At 54.0% G+C, this 20,558-nt stretch overlaps 1 protein-coding gene across 4 annotated transcripts in view; it reads left to right on the plus strand.

Annotated features, from left to right (window-relative positions):
- Positions 1 to 4,719: 4,719 nt before the first annotated feature.
- The window catches only part of LOC144489023 (acidic fibroblast growth factor intracellular-binding protein-like), a 37,115-nt gene continuing 21,276 nt past the window's right edge, over positions 4,720 to 20,558 (plus strand). For 2 of the 4 annotated variants that reach the window (XR_013496818.1, XM_078206974.1), the window contains exons 1-5: positions 4,746 to 4,947; positions 5,008 to 5,610; positions 8,649 to 8,847; positions 12,007 to 12,133; positions 17,036 to 17,136. Coding sequence is in view for 2 of the 4 variants with exons in the window: in XM_078206974.1 (XP_078063100.1) it covers positions 5,526 to 5,610; positions 8,649 to 8,847; positions 12,007 to 12,133; positions 17,036 to 17,136 (512 nt within the window). In the remaining 2 variants the exon portion in view is untranslated. Of the gene's footprint in view, positions 5,611 to 8,648; positions 8,848 to 12,006; positions 12,134 to 17,035; positions 17,137 to 20,558 lie in introns of all 4 variants that reach the window. The other 2 variants (XM_078206973.1, XR_013496817.1) reach the window with 2 other exon arrangements.

The following is a 20,558-nucleotide window of genomic DNA, read 5'->3' on the forward strand; positions in this document are numbered from 1 at the left end:
TGTCTCTAATTCCCAATTTCTGGTGGTGACTGTGGCCACCTTAATAGTTTCGAGGTGACTTGTAAGTTTCCCTATTCTAGTTTTCCGACCGTCCTGTCTTGGCCAGATTAATTCTCCCTTTCCACAGTCTATCAGAATCTCATATTCTTTCATCAGATCATTTCCCATTATTGTACCCTCGTTATTTTTGCACACATAAAACCTCATTGGTATATACAGATTATTTATCTCTCCTAACGTGGTCTCGCTCAGGTAGGCGGGTGTTTTGTTCCCTCCTATCCCGGTCAGGTAAATCATTTTATTTGTAGTGGGTAAGGGTAGGTCGGTGACAGATATGGATGCCCCTGTGTCCACTAGCATCTCACATTGTCTGCCCCCTACTAGTGCTGACACGTAAATCCTTCCCTCCTTCTTACCCTTGTGAATGGGGGCTGCAGACCGTCAATCTTGCTGACCCCGGAGGTCCTGTGGTTCCTCCGGTTCTGCTGCGGTCATGGATCGGGTCAGGGGTCTCCCACGCTTATTCCAACACACTGCTTCTGCGTGTCCATATTTATTACAGTGGCTGCAATGTTTCCCACTGTTTCCAAATCTGTTTCCTTTCCGTGGAGCCCCGCAATCCCTCGCAAAGTGTCCTCGCCGGCCACAATTGTGGCAAGTCAGTTTAGATTTTGTTCCATTCCCGTTACTGAAGGCTGCTACTCTTTCTAGCCTTGTTCTTGCCTGGGATTTCTCTTCTCCCGGTACGCCGCTAACCCACTCTACCAACTCATCGTAATCTTGGGACATAATCACTCCCATTTTTAGGATGACCAGGTGAGCGCTAGAGAGTCCATCCTTAAAAGCCTGGATGAACGCTCGATCCCCTCGACCTGGCTTCCCTTGTCCTGAGCACTCCTGATATACCTGGAACAACTGTTCTCCGTATTCAGAAGCTCCTTCCCCTTTTAGCTGCTTGGTCGTGGTAATTCTGCTCCAGTTAGTGGGAGCATTCCCTAATACCCTCTGAATCTCTGCTTTAAACTGGGTGAAGGGTGCCTGTTGGGCATCTATCTCCGATGTTAGGGCGACTGCATGTGTCCACCATCCCCCACTATAATCCTGTGCTGGAGGAGCGGCGGGTCCACCTGCTACCTGCCTCCACTTATCCGCTGGACAGGCTGCCCTGACCAGCTGGTGTACGTCTCTCAGGTGTAATTGGTGTCCTACCCTGATTGTGTCTAATTCTTCCCAGAATTTAGTGTTTGCGCTTCTAGGATGTAATTTACCCAGGGAAGCCATTATCTGCTGTCTCTCACCTGGGGTGAAGGGTTTATAATTTGCCTTTGGCTGCGCATCTGTTCCCCCTCGGCTTACTGGCGCTAAGTTGTGTTCTAGCGCTTCCCACTCCTCTGGAGGAGCGGTTGGTCCCTGTTGTGTGGACTCATAAGGAGGTAGAGGAACAGTTTCCCCTCTCCATTGCTTCTCTTCTAATACTTGGTTTTGTTTCTCCAGTTCCCTCACTCGGGATTCTAATTCTCTAATCTTTTCCTTATCTTCTCTCCACTTCTTAGTAGAGGCGACTACTCGCTCAATTAGACCAGCTAACTGATGTATTAATAATACTTCTATCTTCTTTGTCTTGTTTCTCTTTTCTTTATCTATCCACTTTCTCTGCTGCTCTGAGGTCTGAGAAGTATCCCAGCCATCCTTTTGCATCCTCTTTATTAACGCTTGCCTGTCTATCATGTACACTTCAATGAGAGAACCTACAGATCCTCTTTTAACTTCATTATCTGCCATTTTGCAGACTTCACTACCCCCCTGTCACTATTGCCACCTTGGCAACGTGTTTTAGGCACCCTACGGCCACGATTACTCCCCAGTAAAGTGTGCCCTCTACCGTAGGGACTTCACTACCCTCGGCCACTATTGCTACTCCAGCACCGTATTTCACTACCGTCTCAGGGTTTCAATTTATACTCACGGCTTCCACTATTACCACCTCGGCAATGTGCTTCTCCACCGGAGTCCGGTTTAGGTCAGAGTTGATCAGCTCCTTTTCCGTACCCAACAGTCCAGTACCCAACTATACAAACTTTCATGCAATCAGATGGCAACTCTGCGTTTGTTCACCACTACAGAGTTTGATGTTAACTGACCTTTGCCACTTGTGCTTCACAATCCTAAGTGCCCTTGGTGCCTCTATGCCCACTTCAATTCCTGACCTTCGCGTGGGGGATTTCCCCTCTTAACAACCGGTCTAAGGCTGGGTGTTGGAGACAGGCACTACCTTGTCCTCTTGTCGGTCGGCACAAGTCACAGTTACTTATCACTATCAGCAGTTAGTACTTATCACTATACCGTATACAACAATACTTATTACTACAAATACCCCTTAACTTTAACCCCTTTCAAACTGTATTCTTGACCTTGTCTGACTCCCACAGATCTCTACCCCGGCTTTCCGATCATGGCCAATCGACTGGAACTTACCAGTAATAGGATCCTAGCCGACTACCCAATTGTTGTGGGAAAATTGCCACCAGAGTCAGACTGGAGGTTTCAACAATACAGTTTTATTTAACGAAGCTTTGTGGAGAAAGGCACTGGCACTCTGCAGTACTTTAGGCAGTACTTTAGGAGTGGTTCATTTTTATACTTTTCAGTCAATGGATAGTCCGGACGTTAGCCATTTAACACATCGTTATAGCTGAGTAGGATCGATAGTTTAACACATCGTTACAGCCAGACATAGACAGACATTGGTTTTTAACATTGCATTGTTTCATAGAATGGATACATTTCCTCTTTCAGTGACTATCAATGACTTAGTTTCGGTCTGTACATACAGTAATTGGTTTTCCTGCATTTATGTATTCCTGTTCCCATTTATGGCTAATCTCTTTATCAGTCCTTATCGTCCTAGGTCTGTCCTTATCTTAAAGTGCCTCAAGCTCTGACTGGCTTCCTGCAGTATCTGATTCCTGCATGTTTAACTTTAAATAACTGTCTGTCCTGCATGTTTTAATTTCAAGTAGCTGTCTGCGCTAAAGGTCAGTGCCTGCTTAATGTCTCTCTCCCAGGTAACCTTTTTATGTGCCAGGCAGCCATTTTATGTGTTAGGTATCCACCTTTATGTTTTTCCCCACTTCAGGTTGCTACAGGGATGGGGTTGGCAGGGGATGGGGTTCCCAGGGGGACGGGGTTGCCAGGGGATGGTGTTGCCAGGGGGACGGGGTTGCCAGGGCGATGGGGTTGCCAGGGCGATGGGGTTGCCAGGGCGATGGGATTGCCAGGGGGATGGGTTTGCCAGGGTGATGGGGTTGCCAGGAGGATGGGGTTGCCAGGGGGATGGGGTTGCTAGGGGGATGGGGTTGCTAGGGGGATGGGGTTGCCAGGGGAATGGGGTTGCTAAGGGGATGTGGTTGCCAGGGGGATGCGATTTTCAGGGAGAGGGGGTTGCTAGGAGGATGGGGTTGCTAGGAGGATGGGGTTGCCAGGGGGATGGGATTGCCAGGGGGATGGGGTTGCCAGGGGGGATGGGGTTGCCAGGGGGATGGGGTTGCCAGGGGGATGGGGTTGCCAGGGGATGGGATGAGGTTGCCAGGGGGGTGGGGTGAGGTTGCCAGGGGGGTGGGCTGAGGTTGCCAGGGGGATGGGGTTGCCGGGGGGATGGGGTTGCTAGGGGATGAGGTTGCCAGGGGGATGGGGTTGCCAGGGGGATGGGGTTGCTAGGGGGATGGGGTTGCTGGGGGGATGGGGTTGCCAGAGGGATGGGGCTGCTTGGGGGATGGGATTGCCAGGGGGATGGGGTTGCCAGTGGGATGGGGTTGCCGGGGGGATGGGGTTGCCGGGGGGATGGGGTTGCTAGGGGATGGGGTTGCCAGGGGGATGGGGTTGCCAGGGGGATGGGGTTGCTAGGGGGATGGGGTTGCTGGGGGGATGGGGTTGCCGGGGGGGATGGGGTTGCCGGGGGGATGAGGTTGCCAGGGGGATGGAGTTGCCGGGGGGATGGGGTTGCTCGGGGATGAAGTTGCCAGGGGGGTGGGGTTGCCGGGGGGGATGGGGTTGCCGGGGGGGGATGGGGTTGCTCGGGGATGAGGTTACCAGGGGGATGGGTTTGCCAGGGGGGATGGGTTTGCCAGGGGGGATGGGGTTGCTAGGGGGATGGGGTTGCCAGGGGGATGGGGTTGCCAGGGGGGATGGGGTTGCCAGGGGGATGGGTTTGCCAGGGGGGATGGGTATGCCAGGGGGGATGGGGTTGCTGGGGGGATGGGGTTGCTGGGGGGATGGGGTTGCTAGGGGGGATGGGTTTGCCTGGGGGATGGGGTTGCTAGGGGGGATGGGTTTGCCTGGGGGGATGGGGTTGCTAGGGGGGATGGGTTTGCCTGGGGGGATGGGGCTGCTAGGGGGGATGGGTTTGCCTGGGGGATGGGGTTGCTGGGGGGATGGGTTTGCCTGGGGGGATGGGGCTGCTAGGGGGATGGGTTTGCCTGGGGGATGGGGTTGCTGGGGGATGGGGTTGCTAGGGGGATGGGGTTGCTGGGGGATGGGGTTGCTAGGGGGATGGGGTTGCTGGGGGATGGGGTTGCCAGGCGAGCGGCTGCCGCCTCCTCTCGGCGCCGCCTGTTCGGCGCCTGCGCGGGTCCTCATTGTGACGTAAGGCACTGCTCCATTCCGATTGGCCGCTGCTGTACCGGAAGATACCGGTTGCGCGGCGCTGCTCTGTGATTGGTTGCCGCTCTGACCCGGCAGTGCTCGCTGTGGGTTGGGGGGGGGTCAGTGTGTTTGAGTGGCTGCAAATCGCCCCCCAGAGAGAGTAACCAGCGTCAGGGGCAAGGAGAGAGGTTTAAACCATCTGAGGGGGGAAAGAGACCATTAAACTCTCCAACAGGACCTGGGGGGGCTAGTTACCATAGTAACAGGATTGGGGGGGCTAGTTACCATAGTAACAGGATCTGGGGGGTTCGTTACCATAGTAACAGGACCTGGGGGCTAGTTACCATAGTAACAGGATTGGGGGAGCTAGTTACCATAGTAACAGGATCTGGGGGCTAGTTACCATAGTAACAGGATCTGGGGGCTAGTTATCATAGTAACAGGATCTGGGGGGCTAGTTACCATAGGAACAGGATCTGGGGTAGTTACCATAGTAACAGGATCGCGGGGGCTAGTTACCATAGTAACAGGATCTGGGGGGCTCGTTAGCATAGTAACCAGGTCTGAGTAGTTACCACAGCAACAGAATCTGGGGGGCTAGTTACCACAGTAACAGTGGGAGGGAAGGAGATAGTAACCATAGTAACAGGTGCAAAGGGTCGAGACAGGCTCTGGGTGGGAGTTGTTATCACACCAACAGGTTTATGGGTTCTAACCTTCAGTAAGAGGTTCGACAGTCGGGGAAGGTGACAGTTCCCACACTGACAGGACGGGATACGTCAGTGAGGAGACCGGTGGCTGGGTGCCGTGGCGATAGTTACCAGCGGACGCCAGGCCCCGGTTACGGCGTGTGTGCATCGGGGAGGTTGTGTGGTGTGGGAACCATGGCACTGGAGCTGGACGTGTTTGTGGGAAACACGACTCTGATCGACAAGGATGTTTATAAGCTCTGGCTGGACGGCTATTCCGGTAAGAGAATGAGGAGGCACGCGGCGAAACGCCCGAACTGTACGCTGGCCCGGGGTCACCAACAGCCACCCAAATCCCTTCGCCCTCCCCAGCCGTGAACCCAATCTTGCAATGTTAACCTGTAATCAGCAGTACTAACCTGTAACCTGTCCTGGTCCCCCCCATGCCGACACAATGGTTAAGAAAGCCCCACCAACGCCTCTACTTTCTCAGAAGACTAAGGAAATTTGGCATGTCCGCTACAACTCTCACCAACTTTTACAGTTGCACCATAGAAAGCATTCTTTCTGGTTGTATCACAGCTTGGTATGGGGCTCCTGCTCTGCCCAAGACCGCAAGGAACTACAAAGGGTCGTGAATGTAGCCCAATCCATCACTCAAACCCAGCCTCCCATCCATTGACTCTGTCTACACTTCCCGCTGCCTCGGGGAAAAGCAGCCAGCATAATCAAGGACCCCACGCACCCCAGACATTCTCTCTTCCACCTTCTTCCATCGGGAAAAAGATACAAAAGTCTGAGGTCACGCACCGACCGACTCAAGAACAGCTTCTTCCCTGCTGCTGTCAGACTTTTGAATGGACCTACCTCGCACTAAGTTGATATTTAGAACCATAGAAAATGACAGCTCAGAAACAGGCCTTTTGGCCCTTCTTGTCTGTGCCGAACCATTTTTCTGTCTAGTCCCACTGACCTGCACCTGGACCATATCCCTCCACACCCCTCTCATCCATGAACCTGTCCAAGATTTTCTTAAATGTTAAAAGTGAGCCCGCATTCACCACTTCATCTGGCAGCTCATTCCACACTCCCACCACTCTCTGTGTGAAGAAGCCCCCCCTAATATTCCCTTTAAACTTTTCCCCCTTCACCCTTAACCCATGTCCTCTAGTCTTTTTCTCCCCTAGCCTCAGTGGAAAAAGCCTGCTTGCATTCACCCTATCTATACCCATCAAAATCTTATACACCTCTATCAAATCTCCCCTCAATCTTCTACGCTCCAGGGAATAAAGTCCCAACCTATTCAACCTTTCTCTCTAACTCAGTTTCTCAAGTCCCGGCAACATCCTTGTAAACCTTCTCTGCACTCTTTCAATCTTATTTACATCCTTCCTGTAATTAGGTGACCAAAACTGCACACAAAACTCTAAATTCGGCCTCACCAATATCTTATACAACCTCACCATAACATTCCAACTCTTATACTCAATACTTTGATTTATAAAGGCCAATGTACCAAAAGCACTCTTTATGACCCTATCCACCTGTGACGCCACATTTAGGGAATTATATATCTGTATTCCCAGATCCCTCTGTTCTACTGCACTCTTCAGCGTCCTACCATTTACCTTGTATGTTCTACCTTGGTTTGTCTTTCCAAAGTGCAATATCTCACACTTGTCTGCATTAAGCTCCATCTGCCATTTTTCAGCCCATTTTTCTAGCTGGTCCAAATCCCTCTGCAAGCTTTGAAAACCTTCCTCACTATCCACTACACCTCCAATCTTTGTATCATCAGCAAACCTGCTGATCCAATTTACCACATTATCATCCAGATCATTGATATAGATGACAAACAACAATGGACCCAACACCGATCCCTGCGGCACACCACTCGTCACAGGCCTCCACTCAGAGAAGCAATCCTACACAACCACTCTCTGGCTTCTTCCATTGAACCAGTGTCTAATCCAATTTACTACCTCCCCATGTATACCTTGCGACTGAACCTTCCAAACTAACCTCCCATGCGGGACCTTGTCAAAGGCCTTACTGAAGTCCATTTCTCTACACCCTAGCTATGACTGTAACACTACATTCTGAACTCTCTCCTTCCCTTCTCTATGAACGGTATGTTTTGTCTGTACAGCGCACAGGAAAGAATACTTTTCACTGTATCCCAGTACATGTAACAATAAATCAAATCAAAGGTCATAGTTTACCCTCTATCTTCCATGCAGTTCTGACATTCAGTCCAATGGATCTGTACCGCAGTTTATGAACCTCTATCTGCCTCAGCCCATCTGGCCCCATCCTTGGAAATATGTGGAGCTTCCATATAGAATCACAGAATCCCTACAGTGCAGAAGGAGGCCATTCGGCCCATCGAGTCTGCACCGACAACAATCCCACCCAGGCCCTATCCCCGTCACCCCTGCATTTACCCTGCTAATCCCCCCGACAGTAAGGGGCAATTTGGTATGGCTAATCCAGCTAACCCACACATCTCTGGACTGTGGGAGGAAAGATTTACCAGGATGTTGCCTGGTATGGAGGGCATTAGCTATGAGGAGAGGTTGGAGAAACTTGGTTTGTTCTCACTGGAACGATGGAGGTTGAGGGGGCGACCTGATAGAAGTCTACAAGATTATGAGAGGCATGGACAGAGTGGATAGTCAGAAGCTTTTTCCCAGGTTGGAAGAGTCAATTACTAGGGGGCACAGGTTTAAGGGGCAAGGTTTAAAGGAGATGTACGAGGCAAGTTTTTTTTACCCAGAGGGTGGTGGGTGTCTGGAACTCGCTGCCGGGGGAGGTAGTGGAAGCGGATACGATAGTGAGTTTTAAGGGGCGTTTGGACAAATACATGAATAGGATGGGAATAGAGGGATACGGTCCCCGGAAGGGTAGGGGGTTTTAGTTCAGTCGGGCAGCATGGTCGGTGCAGGCTTGGAGGGGCCGAAGGGCCTGTTCCTGTGCTGTAATTTTCTTTGTTCTTTGAAACCGGAGCACCTGGAGGAAACCCACGCAGACACCGGGAGAACGTGCAGACTCCACACAGACAGTGAGCCGAGCCGGGAATCGAACCTGGGTTCCCCGACACTGTGAGGCAGCAGCGCTAACCACCGTGTCTGCCCCAGAGGGATTCTGAGGGGATGGTTAAGTTGCCGTACAGTCCAAACCAGCGGAGAATATCATTCCGCATTTTTAGACGGGGTTTGGGAAAGGAAAGAGGTTTGAGTGAGGTGGGGGAGTGGGTGATTGGGGATTCGAGATCTTGCATCTCCGTTCATTTCACTCGCTGCGTTGTCTGTGTTTCAGTGAGTGACGCTGTCACGTATCGCATCCAGAGTGGGATCTTGGAGCAGACTGAGACCACGCCAGATGTTTTGGAGAGCGACACGATGGATCATTACCGGGCCTTCCAGATGTTGGAACGGCTGCTGCACAGCCCCCCAAAGCTGATCAACCAGCTGCTGTTCCAGATCCCCCCACCAATGCAGTCGATGTTAATAGAAAAGTAAGCTGCCCGAACCGGATTCAAATAGGATGTACCTGTCCTGGGAGTGTTTGATGGGGGACAGTGTAGAGGGAGCTTTACTCTGTATCTAACCCCGTGCTGTACCTGTCCTGGGAGTGTTTGATGGGGAACAGTGAAGAGAGATCTTTACTCTGTATCTAACCCCGTGCTGTCCCTGTCCTGGGAGTGTTTGATGGGGAACAGTGTAGAGGGAGCTTTACTCTGTATCTAACCCCGTGCTGTACCTGTCCTGGGAGTGTTTGATGGGGACAGTGTAGAGGGAGCTTTACTCTGTATCTAACCCCGTGCTGTACCTGTCCTGGGAGTGTTTGATGGGGAACAGTGTAGAGGGAGCTTTACTCTGTATCTAACCCCGTGCTGTACCTGTCCTGGGAGTGTTTGATGGGGACAGTGTAGAGGGAGCTTTACTCTGTATCTAACCCCGTGCTGTACCTGTCCTGGGAGTGTTTGATGGGGACAGTGTAGAGGGAGCTTTACTCTGTATCTAACCCCGTGCTGTACCTGTCCTGGGAGTGTTTGATGGGGAACAGTGTAGAGGGAGCTTTACTCTGTATCTAACCCCGTGCTGTACCTGTCCTGGGAGTGTTTGATGGGGACAGTGTAGAGGGAGCTTTACTCTGTATCTAACCCCGTGCAGTACCTGTCCTGGGAGTGTTTGATGGGGAACAGTGTAGAGGGAGCTTTACTCTGTATCTAACCCCGTGCTGTACCTGTCCTGGGAGTGTTTGATGGGGACAGTGTAGATGGAGCTTTACTCTGTATCTAACCCCGTGCTGTACCTGTCCTGGGAGTGTTTGATGGGGACAGTGTAGAGGGAGTTTTACTCTGTATCTAACCCCGTGCTGTACCTGTCCTGGGAGTGTTTGATGGGAGACAGTGTAGAGGGAGTTTTACTCTGTATCTAACCCTGTGCTGTACCTGTCCTGGGAGTGTTTGATGGGGGGGACAGTGTAAAGGGAGCTTTGGGGACCTAGGTGTGCAAGTCCACAAATCCTTGAAGGTGGCAACACAGGTGGAGAAGGTGGTGAAGAAGGCATATGGTATGCTTGCCTTTATAGGACGGGGTATAGAGTATAAAAGCTGGAGTCTGATGATGCAGCTGTATAGAACGCTGGTTAGGCCACATTTGGAGTACTGCGTCCAGTTCTGGTTGCCGTACTACCAGAAGGACGTGGAGGCATTGGAGAGAGTGCAGAGAAGGTTTACCAGGATGTTGCCTGGTATGGAGGGTCTTAGCTATGAGGAGAGATTGGGTAGACTGGGGTTGTTCTCCTTGGAAAGACGGAGAATGAGGGGAGATCTAATAGAGGTGTACAAGATTATGAAGGGTATAGATAGGGTAAACAGTGGGAAGCTTTTTCCCAGGTCGGAGGTGACGATCACGAGGGGTCATGGGCTCAAGGTGAGAGGGGCGAAGTATAACTCAGATATCAGAGGGATGTTTTTTTACACAGAGGGTGGTGGGGGCCTGGAATGCGCTGCCAAGTAGGGTGGTGGAGGCAGGCACGCTGACATCGTTTAAGACTTACCTGGATAGTCACATGAGCAGCCTGGGAATGGAGGGATACAAACGATTGGTCGAGTTGGACCAAGGAGCGGCACAGGCTTGGAGGGCCGAAGGGCCTGTTTCCTGTGCTGTACTGTTCTTTGTTCTTTACTCTGTATCTAACCCCGTGCTGTACCTGTCTTGGGAGTGTTTAATTGGGACAGTGTAGAGGGAGCTTTACTCTGTATCTAACCCCGTGCTGTACCTGTCCTGGGAGTGTTTGTTGGGGGGGACAGTGTCGAGGGAGCTTTACTCTGTATCTAACCCCGTGCTGTACCTGTCCTGGGAGTGTTTGTTGGGGGGGACAGTGTAGAGGGAGCTTTACTCTGTACCTAACCCCGTGCTGTACCTGTCCTGGGAGTGTTTGATGGGGGACAGTGTAGAGGGAGCTTTACTCTGTATCTAACCCCATGTTGTTCCTGTCCTGGGAGTGTTTGATGGGGGACAGTGTAGAGGGAGCTTTACTCTGTATCTAACCCCGTGCTGTACCTGTCCTGGGAGTGTTTGATGGGGGACAGTGTAGAGGGAGCTTTACTCTGTATCTAACCCCGTGCTGTACCTGTCCTGGGAGTGTTTGATGGGGGACAATGTAGCGGGAGCTTTACTCTGTATCTAACCCCGTGCTGTACCTGTCCTGGGAGTGTTTGATGGGGGACAGTGCAGCAGGAGCTTTACTCTGTATCTAACCCCGTGCTGTACCTGTCCTGGGAGTGTTTGATGGGGGGACAGTGTAGAGGGAGCTTTACTCTCTATCTAACCCTGTGCTATACCTGTCCTGGGAGTGTTTGATGGGGGACAGCGTAGAGGGAGCTATACTCTGTATCTAACCCCGTGCTATACCTGTCCTGGGAGTGTTTGATGGGGACAGTGCAGAGGGAGCTTTACTCTGTATCTAACCCCATGCTGTACCTGTCCTGGGAGTGTTTGATGGGGACAGTGTAGAGGGAGCTTTACTCTGTATCTAACCCCGTGCTGTCCCTGTCCTGGGAGTGTTTGATGGGGGACAGTGTAGAGGGAGCTTTACTCTGTATCTAACCCCGTGCTGTACCTGTCCTGGGAGTGTTTGATGGGGGACAGTGTAGAGGGAGCTTTACTCTGTATCTAACCCCGTGCTGTCCCTGTCCTGGGAGTGTTTGATGGGGACAGTGTAGCGGGAGCTTTACTCTGTGTCTATCCCCGTGCTGTACCTGTCCTGGGAGTGTCTGATGGGGGACAGTGTAGAGGGAGCTTTACTCTGTATCTAACCCCATGCTGTACCTGTCCTGGGAGTGTTTGATGGGGGACAGTGTAGAGGGAGCTTTACTCTGTATCTAACCCCGTCTGTACCCTGTCCTGGGAGTGTTTGATGGGGGACAGTGTAGAGGGAGCTTTACTCTGTATCTAACCCTGTGCTGTACCTGTCCTGGGAGTGTTTGATGGGGGACAGTGTAGAGGGAGCTTTACTCTGTATCTAACCCCGTGCTGTACCTGTCCTGGGAGTGTTTGATGGGGGACAGTGTAGAGGGAGCTTTACTCTGTATCTAACCCCGTGCTGTACCTATGGAGGTGTCTTGGTGTAAATGAGAATAATTTGAATACATTGGCTTTGGCAGGTACTATACATTTGACGAGCCGTTTGTGCGAGAGGTGCTGGGGAAGAAACTATCCAAAGGGACTAAGAAGGACCTGGATGACGTCAGTGCGAAAACAGCAATCACATTGAAGAGTTGTCGGAGACAGGTAGGGGGCAGTCTCTTCCACCAGACCTGCCTCGCATCTGAAGTATGCATTCATACTGACAGCATGTTGGAAGCAGGCCTTTGCGGGTGATACAAAGGCGGCACGGTGGCACAGTGGGTTAGCACTGCTGCCTCACAGCGCCAGGGACACAGGTTCGATTCCCGGCTTGGGTCACTGTCTGTGCGGAGTCTGCACGTTCTCCCCCCGTGCCTGCGTGGGTTTCCTCCGGGTGCTCCGGTTTCCTCCCACAGTCCGAAAGATGTGCCAGTTAGATGGATTGGCCGTCTTAAATTGCCCCTTAGTGTCAGGGGGACTAGCTAGGGTAAGTGCATGAGGTTGTGAGGATAGGGCCTGGGTGGGATTGTGGTCGGTGCAGACTCGATGGGCCAAATGGCCTCCTTCTGCACTGTCGGGATTCTACATGTGGAGGGACAGGTAGTGTTGAGGAAATGGGGGCGGGGCTGCAGAAGGACTTGGACAGGTTAGGAGAGTGGGCAAAGAAGTGGCAGAGGGGATACAACGTGGGAAAGTGTGAGGTTACGCACTTTGGAAGGAGGAATAGAGGTGTAGACTGTTTTCTAAATGGGGAAAGACTTTGGGAATCTGAAGCCCAAAGGGACTTGGGAGTCCTGGTTCAAGATTCTCTTAAGGTTAACGTGCAGGTTCAGTCGGCAGTTAGGAAGGCAAATGCAATGTTAGCATTCATGTCGAGAGGGCTAGAATACAAGATGATGTACTTCTGAGGCTGTATAAGGCTCTGGTCAGACCCCATTTGGAGTATTGTGAGCCGTTTTCAGACCCGTATCTAAGGAAGGATGTGTTGGCCTTGGAAAGGGTCCAGAGGAGGTTCACAAGAATGATCCCTGGAATGAAGAGCTTGTCGTAAGAGGAATGGTTGAGGACTCTGGGTCTGTACTCGTTGGAGTTTCGAAGGATGAGGGGGGGATCTTATTGAAACTTACAGAATACTGAGAGGCCTGGATAGAGTGGACGTGGAGAGGATGTTTCCAATCGCGGGAGAGACTAGAACTCGAGGGCACAACCTCAGAGTGAAGGGACGCTCCTTTTAAAACCGAGATGAGGAATTTCTTCAGCCAGAGGGTGGGTGAATCTGTGGAACTCGTTGCCACAGAGGAGGCCGGGTCATTGAGTGTCTTTAAGACAGAGATAGATAGGTTCTTGATCATAGAATCCTACAGTGCAGAAAGAGGCCATTCGGCCCATCGAGTCTGCACCAACCACAATCCCACCCAGGCCCTATCCACATATCCACCCACTAACCCCTCTAACCTACGCATCCCGGGACACTAAGTGGCAATTTAGCATGGCCAATCAACCTAGCCCGCACATCTTTGGAGTGTGGGAGGAAACCGGAGCACCCGGAGGAAACCCACGCAGACACGAGGAGAATGTGCAAACTCCGCACAGACAGCGACCCAAGCCGGGAATCGAACCCAGGTCCCTGGAGCTGTGAAGCAGCAGTGCTAACCCACTGTACCACCGTGCCGCCCACTAATAAGGGGATCAGGGGTTATGGGGAAAAGGCAGGAGAATGGGGATGAGGGAAATATCAGCCATGACTGGGAATGGCGGAGCAGATTCGATGGGCCGAGTGGCCTAATTCTGCTCCTATGTCTTATGGTCTTTAATGTCCTGCTTGGCTCAGTTAGTGGCCAGTGTTCACCGATGGTCTTGTTTAAGAACCCCTCGCCCAGCTTGAAGAAGAGTAAGTAATTGAAGTGCGAAACCTTGTTTCGCTCGCTCTGGGAGCTCTGGCCTCTCTGTCAATATGGGAACGGTCCAACCAAAAATTTACCACGATGATAACAGACCTGAGGGATTACATCCATCAACAACCACAAGTTACATTTATATAGCACCTTTAACATTAGGAAGCCTCCCCCAAGGTGTTTCACAGGAGGATTACAACCCCCCCTGCCCCCCCCAAGCCACATTCGCAGATATTAGGGGCAAAGTCTCGGTCAAAGAGGAGCGTCGTAATGGAGGCGGGAGAGGTTTAGGAAGGGAATTCCAGAGCTTGGGAACCCAGGCATGGCTGCCAATGGTGGAGCGGCGAAAGGTGTAAGTGGAGAAGAGGCCAGAATTGGAGGGGCGTGCACACCCCGGAGAGATGTGAGGCTGGAGGGAGGTTCCCTCCTCATGAGGCGGGGGAATGAGTTCAAAGTGAAGTAGGCTTACGTTAACACTGCAATGAAGTTACTGTGAAAATCCCCCCCAGTCGCCACACTCCGGCGCCTGTTCGGGTTACACTGAGGGAGAATTTAGCACCCTAACCAGCACGTCTTTCGGACTGTGGGAGGAAACTGGAGCACCCGGAGGAAACCCACGCAGACACGGGGAGAATGTGCAGACTCCACACAGACAGTGTCCCGAGCCGGGAATCGAACCCGGGTCCCTGGCGCTGTGAGGCAGCAGTGCTAACCCACCGGGCCGCCAACAAAGGCCGTATCAGGATGTGGCTCTTTCCCTCACGGGGCCTCCCGAGCGAAGATTGTTCCACTGGTGTGGAATGGACTGCCTGCAGTGATAGTGGAGTCAGACACTTTAGGAACACTTAAGCGGTTCTTGGATAGGCACATGGAGCACACCAGGATGATAGGGAGTGGGATAGCTTGATCTTGGTTTCAGATAAAGCTCGGCACAACATCGTGGGCCGAAGGGCCTGTTCTGTGCTGTACTGTTCTATGTTCTATGTTATTGGTGGGGGGAGTCTAGAACGCGGAGCTGTCAATATAAGACAGTCATAATGGCGGATTCAGGAGAAACCTGTTTACCCAGGGAGTGGGGGAGAATGTGGGACTCGCTCCCACGGGGGGAGTGGGGGAGAATGTGGGACTCGCTCCCACGGGGAGTGGGGGAGAATGTGGGACTCGCTCCCACGGGGGGAGTGGGGGAGAATGTGGGACTCGCTCCCACGGGGGGAGTGGGGGAGAATGTGGGACTCACTCCCACGGGGAGTGTTGGAAGGATCAGTGGGTGTGGGTGGGAACAGATCGATAGAGGGTGGAGGAATGTGTTTAACCTTCATGCTTTAACAGTGCGTCATCTTTTCTCTCTGTCTGTTTCCCCCTGTCTCCCCCTCTCCCTCACTCCCTCCCCCTCTCCCTCACTCCCTCCCCCTCTCCCTCACTCCCTCTCCCTCACTCCCTCCCCCTCTCCCTCACTCCCTCCCCTGTCCCTCACTCCCTCTCCCTCACTCCCTCCCCCTGTCCCTCACTCCCTCTCCCTCACTCCCTCCCCCCTCCCTCACTCCATCCCCCTCACTCCCTCCCCCTCTCCCTCACTCCCTCCACCTCACTCCCTCCCCTCTCCCTCACTCCCTCCACCTCACTCCCTCCCCCTCCCTCATTCCTTCCCCCTCTCCCTCACTCCCTCCCCGTCTCCCTCACTCCCTCCCTGTCTCCCTCACTCCCTCCCTGTCTCCCTCACTCCCTCCCCCTCTCCCTCACTCCATCCCCCTCACTCCCTCCCCCTCTCCCTCACTCCCTCCACCTCACTCCCTCCCCCTCTCCCCCACTCCCTCCCTCACTCCCCCACTCCCTCCCTCACTCCCTCCCCCTCTCCCTCACTCCCTCCCCTCTCCCTCACTCCCTCCCCTCTCCCTCACTCCCTCCCTCACTCCCTCCCCCTCCCCCACTCCCTCCCCCTCACTCCCTCCCCCTCCCCCTCACTCCCTCCCCCACTCCCTCACTCCCTCCCCCTCTCCCTCACTCCCTCCCTCACTCCCTCCCCGTCTCCCTCACTCCCTCCCCGTCTCCCTCACTCCCTCCCCGTCTCCCTCACTCCCTCCCCGTCTCCCTCACTCCCTCCCCGTCTCCCTCACTCCCTCCCCGTCTCCCTCACTCCCTCCCCGTCTCCCTCACTCCCTCCCCGTCTCCCTCACTCCCTCCCCGTCTCCCTCACTCCCTCCCCGTCTCCCTCGCTCCCTCCCCGTCTCCCTCGCTCCCTCCCCGTCTCCCTCGCTCCCTCCCCGTCTCCCTCGCTCCCTCCCCGTCTCCCTCGCTCCCTCCCCGTCTCCCTCGCTCCCTCCCCGTCTCCCTCGCTCCCTCCCCGTCTCCCTCGCTCCCTCCCCGTCTCCCTCGCTCCCTCCCCGTCTCCCTCGCTCCCTCCCCGTCTCCCTCGCTCCCTCCCCGTCTCCCTCGCTCCCTCCCTGTCTCCCTCGCTCCCTCCCCGTCTCCCTCGCTCCCTCCCCGTCTCCCTCGCTCCCTCCCCGTCTCCCTCGCTCCCTCCCCCTCTCCCTCGCTCCCTCCCCCTCTCCCTCGCTCCCTCCCCCTCTCCCTCGCTCCCTCCCCCTCTCCCTCGCTCCCTCCCCCTCTCCCTCGCTCCCTCCCCCTCTCCCTCGCTCCCTCCCCCTCTCCCTCGCTCCCTCCCCCTCTCCCTCGCTCCCTCCCCCTCTCCCTCGCTCCCTCCCCCTCTCCCTCGCTCCCTCCCCCTCTCCCTCGCTCCCTCCCCCTCTACCTCGCTCCCTCCCCCTCTCCCTCGCTCCCTCCCCCTCTCCCTCGCTCCCTCCCCCTCGCTCCCTCCCCCTCTCCCTCACTCCCTCCCCCTCCCCTTCACTCCCTCGTCCTCTCCCTCACTCCCTCCCCGTCTCCCTCACTCCCTCTCCCTCACTCCGTCCCCCTCTCCCTCACTCCGTCCCCCTCTCCCTCACTCCCTCTCCCTCACTCCGTCCCCCTCTCCCTCACTCCCTCTCCCTCACTCCGTCCCCCTCTCCCTCACTCCCTCCCCCTCTCCCTCACTCCCTCCCCCTCTCCCTCACTCCGTCCCCCTCTCCCTCACTCCCTCTCCCTCACTCCGTCCCCCTCTCCCTCACTCCCTCCCCCTCCCCCTCACTCCCTCCCTCCTCTCCCTCCCCCTCTCTCTCACTCTCTCTCCCTCCAGTTCGATAACTTTAAGCGAGTGTTTAAGGTGGTGGAGGAGATGAAAGGGCCGCTTGTGGAGAACATTCAGCTGAACTTCCTGCTCTCGGACCGGCTGGCCGGGTAAGGAACCTCCTCCCTGAGTTACTCAAAAGGAAGACGCTGCCAGTGCTGGGCCCTCTATTAGTGCAGGGAGCTGTGCACTGAACTCCCTCCCCTGTGTCCCCTGAGCTGACTGCAGGCGCCATGAGAGGAAGGTTTTCCCTCACGGTGAAATCATTGTGTCTCCAGACTTTGAGCTGAAAACAGCTCTGAGCACGGCCAACGCACCCCAACCAGCGGGTCTTTTTCAGACTGCGGGAGGAAACCCACGCAGACACGGGGAGAACGTGCAGACCCCGCACAGACAGTGACCCAAGGCCGGGAATCGAACCCGGGACCCTGGCGCTGTGAGGCAGCAGTGCTAACCCACTGCGCCAGACCTTTGTCTGATTGGCACCTCGTCAGCCACCCATCCCTCTTTGTGACTCATAGAATCCCAGCAGGAGGCCATTCAGCCCCTTCAGTCTGCACTGACTCTCTGAAAGAGTGTCATACCCCCACCTTATCCCCGTGGCACGTTTACCATGGCCAATCCACCTAACCCGCACATCTTTGGACACTAAGGGGCAATTTAGCATGGCCAATCCACCCAACCTGCACATCTTTGGACACTAAGGGGCAATTTAGCATGGCCAATCCACCCAACCTGCACATCTGTGGACACTAAGGGGCAATTTAGCATGGCCAATCCACCCAACCTGCACATCTGTGGACACTAAGGGGCAATTTAGCATGGCCAATCCACCTAACCTGCACATCTTTGGACACTAAGGGGCAATTTAGCACGGCCAATCCACCTAACCTGCACATCTTTCGGACTGTGGGAGGAAACCGGAGCACCCGGAGGAAACCCACGCAGACACGGGGAGAACGTGCAGACTCCACACAGACAGTGACCCGAGCCGGGAATCGAACCCGGGTCCCTGGCGCCGTGAGGCAGCAGCGCTAACCCGCTGTGCCACCCTGCCTCACTGACGTTACGGTCAGGCATAACGGGCACAAGTCCCAGCTCCCTGCCCCGGCCAATGCTTGGGAGGTGGCGATGGATAATTTGTCAGCTGGGATTCAAGTGATTGAAGTCTGCAGCACAACATTCGACATTCTCCCTCGGACACTCACGCTGCGGTTGGTGGAGCCCTCGATAAGTGCGGGTAGGGGTGGAGAGTGGGGGGACACGGTGTGGATCGGAGTGCCGATCCCTCAGAGACGATATCTGGGCCAGTTTGCTCACCTTAGCAGCGCCTGCTTGGAACGTTCCCTGTGACTGAGTATGGCATGACGGCACAGCGGGTTAACACCGCTGCCCCACAGCGCCAGGGTCCCGGGTTCGATTCCCGGCTCGGGTCACTGTCTGTGTGGAGTCTCCCCGTGTCTGCGTGGGTTTCCTCCGGGTGCTCCGGTTTCCTCCCACAGTCTGAAAGACCGTGCTGGTTAGGGTGCTAAACTCTCCCTCAGTGTAACCCGAACAGGAGTGTGGGCGACTAGTGGGATTCTCGCAGTAACTTCATTGCGGTGTCAATGTAAGCCTTACTCGTGACACGAATATATAAACTTTAAAAACTGCATTCCACCTTTAGCCCCTGTCTAGGAGACTGTGTTGAAGCCCTAAAGCCGCAGCTAGTGTGTTTTTTCAGGCCCCCCCCCCTCGCACTGCCAGTCCTGTTCCCCACTTACTGTTTCCTCCAAAGCCGAGGCTCGTGCTGGTTTCAGTTGGTCTGCTCGCCTTCCCTGGCCCCGTCTGCGCTCCCTCCAGTCCAAAGCAAGCACATCTGGCTCACACCTGTGTCGCGCCGTTCCTCCCTGCCAGATGTGACTGGAGCCTTCCCATAGCTTCTCCGCTGCAGCTGTTGACGGTTCCCGAACCCTTCTGGGTAGCTCCCTCATCCCGCCTGTTGTCCCGTCTGGCTTTTAAATTTGTTCATCGGATGTGGGGGCACCGCTGGACAAGGTCCAGAATTTATTGCCCAAGCCTAATTGCCCTTGAACTCAGCATCTCGCTTTGTCGACCACATTGCTGTGTGTCTGTGTGTGTGTGTCTGTGTGTGTGTGTCTGTGTGTGTGTGTCTGTGTGTGTGTGTCTGTGTGTGTCTCTGTGTGTGTGTCTCTGTGTGTGTGTCTCTGTGTGTGTGTCTCTGTGTGTGTGTCTCTGTGTGTGTGTCTCTGTGTGTGTGTCTCTGTGTGTGTGTCTCTGTCTCTGTGTGTGTCTGTCTCTGTGTGTGCCTGTCTCTGTGTGTGTCTGTGTCTCTGTGTGTGTGTGTCTCTGTGTGTGTGTGTGTCTCTGTGTGTGTGTGTCTCTTTGGACACGAAGGGGCAATTTAGCATGGCCAATCCACCTAACCTGCGCATCTTTGGACAATAAAAGGCAATTTAGCATGGCCAACCCACCTAACCTGCACATCTTTGGACAATAAAAGGCAATTTAGCATGGCCAATCCACCTAACCTGCACATCTTTGGACAATAAAAGGCAATTTAGCATGGCCAATCCACCTAACCTACACATCTTTGGACACTAAGGGGCAATTTAGCATGGCCAATACACCTAACCTGCACATCTTTGGACACTAAGGGACACTTTAGCATGGCCAATCCACCTAACCTGCACATCTTTGGACAATAAAAGGCAATTTAGCATGGCCAATCCACCTAACCTGCACATCTTTGGACAATAAAAGGCAATTTAGCATGGCCAATCCACCTAACCTACACATCTTTGGACACTAAGGGGCAATTTAGCATGGCCAATACACCTAACCTGCACATCTTTGGACACTAAGGGACACTTTAGCATGGCCAATCCACCTAACCTGCACATCTTTGGATACTAAGGGGCAATTTAGCATGGCCAATCCACCTAACCCCCACATCTTTGGACAATAAAAGGCAATTTAGCATGGCCAATCCACCTAACCTGCACATCTTTGGACACTAAGGGACACTTTAACATGGCCAATCCACCTAACCTGCACATCCTTGGACACTAAGGGACACTTTAGCATGGCCAATCCACCTAATTGGACTGTGGGAGGAAACCGGAGCACCCGGAGGAAACCCACGCAGACACGGGGAGAATGTGCAGACTCTGTACAGACAGTGACCAAAGCCGGGAATCGAACCCGGCTCCCTGGCGCTGTGAGGCAGCAGTGCTAACCGCTATGCCACCGTGCTGCCCCCAATCATAGAACATAGAACATTACAGCACAGTACAGGCCCTTCGGCCCTCGATGTTGCGCCGACCAGTGAAACCAATCTAAAGCCCCTCTAATCTACACTATTCCAATATCATCCATATATTTATCCAATAACCATTTGAATGCTCTTAATGTTAGCGAGTCCACTACTGCTGCAGGCAGGGCATTCCACGCCCTTACTACTCTCTGAGTGAAGAACCTACCTCTAACATCTGTCCTATATCTCTCACCCCTCAATTTAAAGCTATGTCCC

This window comes from Mustelus asterias, unplaced genomic scaffold (genome assembly GCF_964213995.1).
Source record: "Mustelus asterias unplaced genomic scaffold, sMusAst1.hap1.1 HAP1_SCAFFOLD_1929, whole genome shotgun sequence".
Lineage (NCBI taxonomy): Eukaryota > Metazoa > Chordata > Chondrichthyes > Carcharhiniformes > Triakidae > Mustelus > Mustelus asterias.